The sequence below is a fragment of the Canis lupus genome, chromosome 1 (assembly GCF_048164855.1).
Source record: "Canis lupus baileyi chromosome 1, mCanLup2.hap1, whole genome shotgun sequence".
NCBI lineage: Eukaryota > Metazoa > Chordata > Mammalia > Carnivora > Canidae > Canis > Canis lupus.
In genome coordinates, this window is record NC_132838.1 from 91,725,410 (window position 1) to 91,738,725 (window position 13,316).

At 43.0% G+C, this 13,316-nt stretch overlaps 1 protein-coding gene across 5 annotated transcripts in view; it reads left to right on the top strand.

Annotated features, from left to right (window-relative positions):
* SMARCA2 (SWI/SNF related BAF chromatin remodeling complex subunit ATPase 2) overlaps window positions 1-13,316 on the top strand; it is a 175,340-nt gene that overhangs the window by 36,368 nt on the left and 125,656 nt on the right. For all 5 annotated transcript variants that reach the window (XM_072839584.1, XM_072839609.1, XM_072839585.1 and 2 more), the window contains exons 6-9: window positions 3,367-3,493; window positions 5,419-5,592; window positions 6,666-6,839; window positions 9,365-9,535. In XM_072839584.1, coding sequence (XP_072695685.1) covers window positions 3,367-3,493; window positions 5,419-5,592; window positions 6,666-6,839; window positions 9,365-9,535 — 646 coding nt within the window. The remainder of the gene's footprint in view (window positions 1-3,366; window positions 3,494-5,418; window positions 5,593-6,665; window positions 6,840-9,364; window positions 9,536-13,316) is intronic.

The window sequence follows — 13,316 nt, forward strand, 5'->3', positions numbered from 1 at the left end:
CTCTCTTTTCTTAAGTGTCACTCAGCTTCTTGAAGGAACAAAATGTACCAGTGTCATTTTCTGTTCAAATAACTCTCCTACAGGAATCATAAACTTCTCCTCTGGACCTGAACAAATATTCTGTTACCTTTAATGGAACTCTTTTTCTTGCCGGAACAGTAACCCCTCTTGATTTACTGTTCAATCTGTATGAAAAACCTGAGTGACCTAATTCTGCTTCAATTTTCTGTGCTCGTGAGGACACTAAATGAGTCTCCTGCAGTTATGCAGTATTACATGTGTTGTTGTTTCAGGAAGTTTAGAATCCTGAATCTCCTTATCAGGCTACCTGCTGAATCCCATTGATGGGGAGATGAAATTGTCTGGAGAGGAGCACTATTTAAAATGAAGATTTCTATTAACAACAACAGCCACCACAAGGAGATAAAATTTTCTGCATTAAAGGAGCCCCTCCCAGACCCTCGCTGCCCACCCACCATGGGCTGCACTGAATGCATATAATTTTACTCTGGAATCTACTTTTCCCATTCTATAGTTTAAATGCTTGCACTTTGCACTTCTTGCCTCCCTTCCGTGAAAGAAAGATTCTTTTGTGCTGGGGAATCTGAGATTCACTGGCAAATTACTAGGCCCTTTGGAGAAGCAGATATTTTGGGGAGAGGTCCCCCCCGCTAGCTCCCCAACTACTCTGAGGCTCCATCTGCCCCCCTGTTCCTGCCTCCCTGACTCTGTCTGCAACCATCCTAAGATTATTTGGTTAGTCCTATTTCCACAGACCTTTAGAAGATTAAGGAAAAGCAGCTATACCTCTATACCTCTAATTTTGCACCTGACCCACTTTATCAAAGAGAGTAAACCAGAATGCCAAGGGATGGTTGGGGTTCTGGGATATTCAAATGAGAAAGGTCTGCTGCAAATCTAGAACCAAGGAAGCAGCATAACCAAATCACCAGCCCTTACTTTCCCCACTGTGATACCTAATTTTCCTGTAGTACAGCCTTCTTTCTACATGGGTAAAGCTGTTCAGTTTAAGGCTTTTTTTTTGTTCCACTTAAATCACATATTTGAAAAAAAAAAAACTACAATAGGTTTTTAACATGCATCGTCTTTGGCTTAGTTTTGGAAATTTTTGGTTATGTCAATATTTTAAAAATTGAATTAGACAAATGAAATGCACCTTTTGTTCCTACAGTTAAAAAAAAAAATCCAAAATAAGAATCCCATGAGTATCAATAATAATAAGAATGTGAAAGAATGTTGGAAAATTCTGAACAATTTGATCAAAAGAAAAATAGTGGAAGTTTATTATTTTTATTTTATTTATTTTATTTTAATTTTAATTTATTTCTTTACTTCAAAAATGATGGAAGTTTATTAGTGTTGTTTGAACTCACAAATGTTTAGTCTGTTGCAAAGTTAAGCCATTTAAAGGTGTGATTGCTTGTGTTGGTACCTATAACTGAAATAACAGCGTGATAACAATGACAGCACTACTAATAGCACATTATGATGATAAATCATTCAGTAAATCAGAATTAATAACATGTGTGTACCAAATAAAATAGGAATCTGTCATAATATTACTTCTAGTGAAGTCAGTGAAAAAAATGATGTTTCCCTTACTATCATTTTTGAAGTTTTGAAAAAAAAATGACATTTCTTTCTCTACCAAAGCAAACAGCTCTAAGTTATTTTGTTTTTGTTTTTTAAAGCTCTCATTTTGATATTTGGGCTAAATGAAGTATTAAGATACTTTGTGACATCTAGGTCAGACAAGATTTCACTTTTTCATGTTAACACACAGCATGCTAAAGGATGATAAAACCATAAAACAGATCTGTATTTATGTGTTTATTTTACTTTTTTAAGATTTTATTTTTTAAGTAATATCTACACCCAACGTGGGGCTTGAACTCCCAACCCTGAGATCAAGAGTTGCATGCTCCACCAACGGAGCCAGCCAGGAGCCTTGCATGTTAGGGAGTTTTAAAAACACCTTAAATTATCAGCTTTTATAGTTGAGGCCTAGGAAAGCTACAGTTAGAAAGTGTATATTAATTGTGTGTGGTGACTGCAGGTGCCAGGCAAATAAGGGCTCTTGTCTGGGTTCCCTTCTTTAGTAGCTCTGTGAAATCTGCCAGCTTCTTACTGTCTCCAAACCTGAATTTTGTCATTAGTAAGATGGGACCATTATAGCACTAACCTTGTAGGGAAGCATGTGTGCATGTGTGTGTGCATTCATGGATGTGTGCTGGTGTGTGTGTGTGTGTGTGTGTTTGTATGTTTGTGTGTGTGTGTGAGACAGAGAGAGAAGGAGGAAGGGAAAAAGAATTAAAGAAAATTGTTCATTAGATACATGTTAGTATAGTTAATGTTAACTTACTTTAACTTACTACCTTCTACTATTCTTCATGAAGTCTCTTCCAAGACACTTCTGCCCCAAATTTGGAGGGAGGTGATCCTGGAAATAGATTTAAATGGTGTGTAATTATTTGTAAGACTAGGATGCAGGCGAACCCTGAAGCCAGTTTATACGGGCAAACAGTAAAAGTATCCCAACTGAATGAAGAAAGGGCGATGTCTTGTCTTTTCTGCTCCGCCTATATTATAACGAAGAAGGGCCTGCAGCTCTATTTTAGAGGATGTCCTAGGTGAAAATCCCCAGCAATCCTTTTCTAGAAATTCATAGTTTTTAAACACTGCTGCTTTATCATCTACTGCTACCCCAAGCCTGATTTTTAAAAATGCCTAATTTGCCTTTTCTTTACTCAGACAGGCACTGCTCACAGAGGAAGTGGTTGTGGTTGGCAGGGCTCTCTCTGAATGTTTTGGGGTTGGCTGATTTCTGTGGCCTCAGCACCTAAAACTGCTCTTGTTCACTCAGCTTTAACCGCTGTTGTCACCAGCATCTTGGCAAGAAGGGCAAATGGCCCGGTTGCCTAGGACAGAACTAGAACTTGGGAAGAAAACTCTTGTTGTCTCAGCAATGCACGCTGGCTGGCTGGGCATTTGGGAGCAAATCACACTGTTCTGTCTCTCCGTTTTCTCCCTGTTCAAAGCGAGCTCTGGCCCCTGATTTCCCTCTGGGATGTATCACGAGCCCTTCTTTTCTGGGTGCTAGAGAGAGGTTAATGAAGAAGGCCAGAGTGTTGGGTAACATACAGCACCTGTCTGCATTCATGCAAAGGTAGCTCTTCTCTGTTTAACATCAGAAAATCTAGTAGGGCGTCGGAAATTGGCCAACAAGCAACATCTGGAATGTGTCTTGCCCGGAACTTAGACCTGAGGGTTATTGTTTATCATTAAGGTTAAATTGTAATGTACATTTCCACCTCACCCTTCCCTCATTTCATTTGTCTCCTCAAGGCTTCAGGCTCGCATAGCTCATAGGATACAAGAACTGGAAAACCTGCCTGGCTCTTTGCCACCAGATTTACGAACCAAAGCAACTGTGGAACTGAAAGCACTTCGGTTACTCAATTTCCAACGTCAGGTAATACCTTTTCCCCAGCGAATCTAAGATGTAGGAAATAAATGTAAGTCTGTTCAATATTGTTTAAAGATATAAACTTAGTAAAATAGTGTATCTTTTAGACCAGCAGCATAGAGCTAAGAGTAACGAAGATGAATTGCTTATTATTCTTTTTTTTTTCTTCTGTGTATCAGAGACATTTTTTTTCTCCTCTATTACGGTTTCCAAAGTCAGAGTAATGGCATTTTGTTTCCGTGGATGCAACCTCGAGAACAAATGGGATAGCTTTGCCTTTATGACTCCAAAGAAAATTCAAGAAGGTGGGAGAGTAGGAACTTGTAAACACAGATGCAAAATTCTAGCCATGTCTTTGAAAATAATTTGAACAAATATGATTTGTTAGGCACCCTACTGAATTAATAGCTAATTACTTATAAAAATACATAAAACTGTTTGACCCCATCAGACCCCCATGTGTTGGCTGGTCAGTAGACTGTTATCTATTGTTCTTGCTCTGGTTCTTCGTAGTCACTGATGAGTGAAGGCTGGCATGATGATCTATTTTTATCATTGCTAAGTCAGTGGGACACTAGCGAAATGACGTAGAGCTAATTTTTATATTGGTGAGTTTTGTTTTGTGGAGCCCAAAAGGTGCAGGTCTGCTGGCCTGCACACTGCCTCATTTAGCCAAAGAGGAAGAGGAACGTGTGCTCGTCAAGCAGGTGGGTTTTACTTGGTGAGAGTCTCAGGGCATGCAAAACGAATTATTAATGAATGAAAGTAGTTTGGAAGTATTGAATTGCATGACACGGTCTATTGCAGGATGTGACTAAAATCACAAGGCCACCCCAGGGCTACCATCCTATGAACTTGGGAGCACATTTGCCCTATTAATTATAATGTCACAAGAGGGCATCCATGGTGGCAGGGGGCTAGTTGGCCGTAGCTTTGTGGGGAGTAGGTTTCAGCTGAAATTGGAAAAGAAAGAAAATAAAAGACTCTGAGTTCCATTTACTTCCTTTCTTATAGGTGACGTCATGCAATGCCTTGGTGAAATGCTTGATAAAGTAGTGTGAAGTGATTAATAATATAGTATATTTTCACAAATAAGATTATATTCGGATTCACTTCACTATGCTGGACTCACTGGTCTCTGCTTTTTTGCTTGACATTGTAGAGAAATCCATTATCTATGAAGTTTCCCAGTGAATTAACTGTAATTAATGCTGATTTGAAATTCAACTGAATTATTATTTTAATGTATATTCCCAACCCTGCCCCCCGCTACCACCACATAACGTACAACATGAGTAAGATACCGCATTGTTGATAATCTAAAAGAAGTCCATGATGTAGTGTGAAATTTAAATGTCTTGAAGAATATCATCACTGGGAGTGGGTGGAAGCCAAAGCCAGTATTTCCCATCTTTTATATGAGAATTAACATTGAATTAATATTGTTTGAATACCTGCTGTTACTGTACGTGAACAGGAAGTGATCTTTCCACTCTTTTTTGCAGAGCCTCATTAAAGCTAATCTTTAGACACAAAGAGAATGTTAGTATGGCACTTAAAATGAAGTGAAATATTTCAAAAGCTCATTAACTAATTAATATCATTAGAATAATTAAACAGAATAAATTAATTTATTTAAAAACCAATACAGCATCTGCTTTTTTTTTTTTATAGTGCTGTAGTGCAGGATACATTGGTGTGTTTTATCCCCCTTTATCTGAATTGCGTAGAAAGGAAACTTATACCATTTTTGAAAATACCACGTAAATTTGGCGTGATTCAGGCCCCCAGTGTACCAAAAGTCTAGCTGTGGTTGGAACCTCGTGGAGCCCCTGCAGTCGGCCCCGCTAACTGGGAGCTGGAGCAGGGCAGGGCCCAGGAGCCAGGCCTCTGTGTCCGCAGCCTCTCCAACTGCTCCCTTCCCTTGACAGCTGAGACAGGAGGTGGTGGCCTGCATGCGACGGGACACAACCCTGGAGACGGCCCTCAACTCCAAAGCCTACAAGCGGAGCAAGCGCCAGACCCTGCGGGAGGCCCGCATGACAGAGAAGCTGGAGAAGCAGCAAAAGATCGAGCAGGAGAGGAAGCGCCGCCAGAAGCACCAGGTACGGAGGCGTGGATGGTGGGGCACCCCCCCCCCCCGCTCCATGTGGGCAGAGGTGCCCCCCACCCTGACCAAGAGCTCCGATTGAGCCAGAAGGACTGAAGGACATCCCATGGTGGGCAGTGGGCACATCCCAGAGCAGAAAGGTCCCCTGGAGCTCCCACGGTCCAGCCGCCCCATGTAAGGTGCAGGGAGGCCCTGCCGGGCTGCTGGAGGACCCTGCTTTCTGCATTCCAGGCAGGTGTCTCCCTCCTCATCCCCCTGGCTGGTGCCCCGCTGGATGGGCAAGGGTGGGCTGCCTGGGGCAAAATCCCGAGGAGCGGGCACTTGGAAGAGGCAAGAGGAGAGCAAAACCAGTAGTTCTTATAGCAAATATAAATACAGTCTCCTGGGCTTTTCAAGGGCCCACTTGGAGGTTTCATAGGGACAGATATTTTAAAACATCCTTTTCTAGGGGTTTGGAAATAGTTTGATGTAGGATTTGATTTTTGCATTGCAGTCCTACAAATTTTGTTTGTTTTCCTGGGCTTAATTTAGTGCCCCGGCTTCAGTTTTATTTTGAAAAATGTCAGGTTTTCGTTGGTTCGCATTTCCTCGCCTTTATTTAAAAAGTCAGTCCAAACTCTGTGCAGTGATTTTAGCTGCCCCTCCCGCACCTGATTTCAAATTTCGGGGCTAAGGCATTTAAGTCAGAGCAGAAGAGGCATTACTTTTATAACCTGGCTCTCACTAGAAATATCTGCTTCCCTCGGGTTGATTCAAGGGTGATTTGCTTTAAATTTGTCCTCACCATTTTGCGGGCTTCTGTTAATCCTTGGTTTTGCTTTTTTTCATGAGGCCATATCCATGGTCCTAGACGCTTCTCTTCCACAAGCTGGCGCCTCTTCCCACCAGCCCCAGAGCCCACAGCTCAGCTACCAGGAGACATAGCAGGGCACCTGCCTCACAGAAGATTCTAGTCTTCCACTGTTGTGAAGTGCTCACTGAGCGTTTTCCTGGGCTGCACTGAAATCTCAGATGACATTGGGAAATAGACTTTAAGCGTCCTTTTCCTTCTCCCTTTGGGTCCTGTAGGAATACCTGAACAGCATTTTGCAACATGCAAAGGATTTCAAGGAGTACCATCGGTCTGTGGCTGGGAAGATCCAGAAGCTGTCCAAAGCGGTGGCAACTTGGCACGCCAACACTGAGAGAGAGCAGAAAAAAGAGACGGAGCGAATCGAGAAGGAGAGAATGCGCAGACTGATGGTAAGGGGCTTGCCTGCGGGGACCCAGGCCCATGGGGTCCTTGCATACACCCGTATTGTGGGTGTTAAATACACCATAGCAAGAGTGGGTAAAAGCAGCTTATCAGATACATGAACACACCCCTTTGAACTAAATGTGAATAGAGTGAAAGCACCTTCTCCTTCCTCGACAACGCATGCCGCAAATCCATGGCCACAGCTGATGAGTGTATAATATCTCTGTATCCTGGGTAGCCTTGCCATGCAGGGGATAGCTTCTCACATCAAGGCAGGTACAGTTTGTAGGAGGCTTACCAAACAAATCTAGAAGGATGGATATGGTCATTCTTTTTAAAATATTGCCTCTTTGAGACTAATGACACAGGTTGTTTTGAGTGAGTGTGTCATGAAGTTGTGTGTCTTAGACTCAAAGAAGGTCTGTTTTTTGAAGCCTCTGGTGCTTATCTTTTTTTTTTTTTTTTTTTTTTTTTTTTTTTTTTTTTTTAGTGGTAGAAAATTCTTCCTAACAGAGTAAAAAGTGATTTTTAAGTTAATTTTGAAATGTTACTTTTTCGGTTATGGCTGTTTTATTGTCAAAGGCTATTCGTGGATCATTACATTTGTGCTGTTATTTTCTTAATGGACGGTTAAATACAGAAGGGATTGGTTTACATCGTTGGCCTGGGTATCCAGCTTTATTGACCATTCATTTTTGGAACTGGACCCCAGAGCACACCGTGGATTTCAGAAAAGTGTGTGTGATCTATAATGAGGGGATACTGCACATTCTATCGGACATAATGCCGGAGTATGGGATGGAGATGAAATCGTTAGCTTTGGCCCCTAATTACATCCCTGGAAAATTTCAAGTGACTCTGTCTTCCTTGATGGGATTATGGTTGGCATTTTGTGTTCATTATCTTTTTTGGATTCTGGAGAGTAAACACTGTGTTTTAAAAGTCTCTGCGTCCAGGTGCTACTAAATCTCACCACCCACCCCCATGTCCCCCTCCTTTTTTTTTGGTGGAGTGGGGGAAAGGAGAGGACTGTCCGCTAGATTTCTAACTAGCTAGGGAGGCCATTTCATAGTGATCTGAGCAGCAAGCAGTCAAATTTGTCTGATTCAACTGGAGTGAAACTATATTAGAACTTCAGTAACAGATTGGCTTGACACTAATGATTAGGCATTTGCAAATCATTAATTTTTGCAATTAAATGATGGAATATACAGATAACAGAGAAACTGAAGTTTTTTATCACTCTTTCTTCAAGTGAGATCAACCATAACCAAATGCAATTAGAGTTATAATAGCATTTGAGGTTCAGGCTCATGCACGGGGCAGACAGCAGCCAGACTGGGTGATGAAACTGCTGTCACTCGGGCATATGCCGAAGTGACACCCCAGGACTGAAGATCCTCAGCATTTCTGCAGTGCACTTGTCTCTTGAGGATTTTGTGACATGTCCCTTTTATCCTGCTTCACACAAGGAAAATATTTTGAGATGTCCTTTTATTGGGATGTGTAAAACAGATTTCTCTTGAAATGGCTCAGAGTACGTCAGTTTTTATTGCATTTAACCTCATAATGTTGCTTAATGGGAGGTAGAGGTGGAAATTACTGGATCTGTTTTATTGCTTAGCAGCATCAGACTCCAGGTGCTAAATGCCTTGTCTGCAGTCACCTAGGCCCTCTGTGCTGTGCTGGTCTGTGACAAAAATCCCCCCGAATTTGACATTTTCCATCAACTGCAATGTTTGTAATGCTTCTATGTATCAGAAGTTGCACTTATTACAGTCAAAGTCCATTTGAGTCTTTGCCTTTAGAAATGATTATTGAAGTGCGCCTGGATGGCTCAGTGGGTTGAGTGTCTGCCTCCAAAGGTCATGATCCTGGAGTCCTGGGATTGAGCCCCACATCGGGCTCCCTGCTCAGTGAAGATTCTGCTTCTGCCTCTCCTCCCCCCTCCTGCTCTCTTGCTCTGTCTCAAATAAATAAAATCTTTTTTAAAAAGTGCTTACTGAAATGTTACTGAATGAAACAACATTATATCTGGAATTTGCTGCAGGATAGTCCAGTTTGGGATTAGGAAGAGAAGTTGTGGGAAAGGTAGCCATGAGATGGGAGTCATCATGAATTAGTTGCAGTAGCCTCGTGTTGGTTATATGAGAGACTATACTCTTCTCCCTGCTATGGGTTGTTCTTAAAAATTTGCATGCCACAAAGTCGAGGATACACTTTGGATGGTGAATTGTCAAATTTTAACAATTTTTTGGTGCAAAGAAATCTAGGAGAACAAAGAGCTGACTCAAAGTGCTTGCCCATACCAGGAAAATAAGTGTGGTCTTGTGTCCTGGGACTCAGGCATCATGCCCCCGGGCACATCCACATCCCCGATGGTGCATGGTAATTCGTGCAGCCTGGATCATTTGGTTTGCTGCATTCACCACCAGTCAAAGTTCAGACCGTGATGGAGAGTGATGAGTGGAAAGTGGAGTTACCAGCCGATCTTCACTGTGCTCCAATCATGTCCTTCTTTCCTTACTAGGCTGAAGATGAAGAGGGCTACAGGAAACTGATCGATCAAAAGAAAGACAGGCGTTTGGCTTACCTTCTGCAGCAGACTGACGAGTATGTGGCCAACCTGACCAACCTGGTTTGGGAGCACAAGCAAGCCCAAGCAGCCAAAGAGAAGAAGAAGAGGAGGAGGAGGAAGAAGGTGAGCGCCCTGGTGGCAGCGGCCAAGTCAGTGGGGGGTGGGTTGCATGTGATCAGGGGCCAGTTGAAGGTTTTTTAGTACACGCTCCTCACTGCCCTGGTGGAAGGTTCAGACAACTGAGTTGCAAAAACTGCTTGTGCACCTGGGCACGGCGTGAGGGAGGTGACCAGGCACACCAGGCAGGATGTTGGAGGTGGGCGTGCAATGGGTGCCAAGTACCGAACTGCAACAGTTCAGTCTGTATTCTTATTTCACACCGTGTTTCAAAATTAAGTGTACATGGTCAATAGAAGGAGGAAAAATGTGGGCCTACAGAAGTGTTTGCTTAAGTAGAGTATCGCCTCATTAGCATGCAAAGGAAAAGGTGATATTTAGATGCTGTGCTCTCTGGCCATCATGTGGCCATGCAAGGGTGAACTGCCTGTGTAGACAGACCTGTGAAGGCGGAGCCTCTTTGAAGCTCGAGTGGTCTAGAGGTTTTGTTCTTGGTTCGTATTGGGTCTTCCTGGCAGAGCCTGACTGGCCCCGGGCAGCACATGCCCGCAGGAAACAGGAAGTCTTCGTCAAGGTGGTGGGGATGGAAGATGGGTGGCATTTAATCGTGTATTCTCTGCACTGAATAACTGAACAAAATGTTTTTTGCAAAAAATAATTAATTTCATGGCTCCTGAATTCTCATACCTGCTTCGTAATTAAGGAGGAGGAATAAATGATGGAGAAGGCGCCTTCCTTGCACCTGACTCCTCTGGTATAAGATAGGTTCCCGCATGGTGAAGCTGAGCAAGGGATGATGACTCAGGGCTTGGATTTAGATGTTTCGTCGGTGAGAAATACCTCATTTTCTTGTCAAGGTAGCATGACAGACTGCAGAATTCCAGCTCCCCATTTCTGACTTTTAAGAGGACGTGTTCAGAGTCAGGGAAGAGCACACGGGGAAACAGAATTCTGTAACATTCCGTGAGGTGACCCCAAGAAGTGACGGTTTTTGCTTTTCCTAATCAGAAGGGGGATTTTGCAGAGGTAACCCCAAAAACGTCACTGTTGGTGTTTTTTTTGTACTGAAGTTCACTTTCTACATTTTTTTTGTGTGCGTATTAAAAGCTAATGGCCCAGATTTGTGCTTCTGGCTTATAATTAATAGATTCCTGTCATGATACTAGATTGTTCTATCATTGTAGGCAAAGAAAAGATAGATATATAATATATATAATTGAGTGATCGTGATCATGCCTGTATTTTTGTGTTCATCTGTACAAAGCCGGAACCTGCCATAATATTTTTCCTGGTGCTGCCAACGGCATGTGATCTCTAGGTTGGCTCTCTCCTTCCAAACTCTTGCCTTCACGTGTGCTGGTAGCACGTATTCTTTCTCTTTTTTCTGTTTGCCCGACAAATAGGAACTGATCACTTTCTGTGAGCTAAGCAGCTTGCTGAATGCTGGGGGAGAGAGAAGGAGATGTTGGGGGAAAAGCATACTTACCCTGTCTCTCAATTCCATCAGAGAGCGAGAGACAGACCGACGTTGGTCAGATACGCACCTAAATATATAATCATAAACTCTGTGAAGGAAAGACGGGGAGCCAAATTGGGGAGGGGGCCTGATTTCCTACCAAATGAATGATTCAGACCAAAGCCGCCCCTATCTGCCCCGTGGGAACCTCTGGGTGGCTCCTGCAGGACATCCCACGTGATCGAAGGTGCAGAATCGTCACTTTCTCATCAGCCCTCTGCCCCTTCTTTCCGGGGACCATCTCACTGGGACATGTGGGGTTATAAAGAAAGGACACAAAAGAAACCAGGCCCCCTTCCCAGGCCTTCCTGAAAACCGTCTCTTTCACAGGGCACCGAGACTTGGTTTCAGAGCGAGTTACCTAATTCCAGATGCACCTTTATTCATGTGCAAAGGAAACGGATGCTTTCAAAAGCTGATTATTTGGCAGTCTGGATTATCTGTGGTTCTTCCCTCCATTAGAGTGAATGATTGAGAGTGGCTGCTTCCAGCTTCTCTGCTGGGGAGGAAGGCTGTGTCCAGAAGCCTCAAGATTCTGTGCTGACCCTTTCAGCTCTCCCCATGGAACTGAATATTAAGCTGTGCCTATTAGCAGTCCGGTTTCGTTTTTTGTTTGTGTTTTTTTTTAATTAAGTAAGGCATCAAGAAGCCTTTGTTTTTCTTGACCCAGTGAACTAACAGCATCGTGCTATAGCAACAGGGCAGCTAGGATCCGGGGGGGCTCTGTCTACGCTGTTAGAGACGAGTGTGGTTGAGCTTGTGATTGAATTGGAAAAGGATTAATTTTTTTTTCTTTTTTAAATATTGCCCCGGTGTAACAGAGAAGGCCTCTTTCTTTCTGCCAGAATGTATTGTGTTTCCTTGTTGTTGGTAACCAGGAGAGTGGGTTTCCTTTAACCTACCATGACCGTGTTTGTGCCTCTGTTCTCACCATTAGAGCCACTGCTATGAAGTATACATTTATAAATCATTCCAGAACTTCTCATTCTCAGCTTGGCCTTCCACTCATGCCCTTGAAGTGAAAGAAAAGGAAGCGAGCTATACGTATCTACCTAGGTGTTAGAGGAGGAATAATTTGTAAAGTATTGAAATATCTAATTATGTGAAACCGGTCTTTGCAGTGTGATGGGATTAACATACTCCGATGCGCACTCAGCATGACCTTGAGGTCTCTATCCCCTGCCATGATTGTTCTCTAACATCTGCTGGGTGACTACAGGATAAAAAGAGGGCATGAGGCGACATAAAGCCACCAGGGTGTGTACAAATAGGATTGAACATGCTAACGTAGAAAATTGGGCCATTGCCCAATAAGTCATGCTAGTCTGCCAACTTGTAAGCTAATAACTGCGTAAGAAAACATATCATACTAATCTGCTTTTATTCCCTTATAGAATATTTCCTTAAAAGATCTATTACCTAGTGCTTTAGTCACTGGATCCCTAAGAAGGTGATGGGGTTACATGGAAAAGTGTATCTAAAGCATGTAGCCTTTGGCTCAGTGTTTGAGCATCTGCCTTCGGCCTAGGACGTGATCCCAGGGTCCTGGGATTGAGTCCCACATCGGGCTCCCCGCATGGAGCCTGCTTCTCCCTCTGCCTGTGTCTCTACCTCTCTGTGTGTCTCTCATGAATAAGTAAATAAGAGCTTTTTTTTAAAAAAAAAAAAAGCATGTAGAAGGTGCCCTGGCACACAGGAAGTGCTCAGTAAATAGTAGTTATTTTATCAAACCACTCTGTGGTATAAATGTAGGAGAGCAATTGTTGAAATGTGGTTATAAGGGTTTTTTTTTTTCTTTTGAAAATAAGGTATTTTCTCCCATGTTGTATGTTCTCTGTGATATCGAGAGAATAAATGGCTATCCCCCCAACCCCACCCCCAGTTAGGATCAGTTAAGTATTGGGTGGAATGTCATTCAGGACAGTGACAAGTTCTTTGACCACTGAGACATGCAGTTGGAAAAAAGGATTTATAATTTTTGGTAGACTCTGCTTACACCTACCTCCCTTGCTAGTTCCCACAAAGAACATTTCATAATTGTGGGGCTTCTAATTTGCATTGGGTTCTGGTAGTAATAAGGTAGTCCTTGCAGGGCTCTAGGGTGACTTTCCTTAAGCTCTAGTGAGGAGCCCAGGCCAGCCACCCTCACCCCCTCCCCCACGCCCCAACCTCCCACATCCAGCCAACTAAGAAGTGTAGTCCCTTCACAGGTCCCTCCTCCTGAGTTGTTGACTTCAGGCCGAAAATAAGTGTTTCATTCCCTCTTCCAGA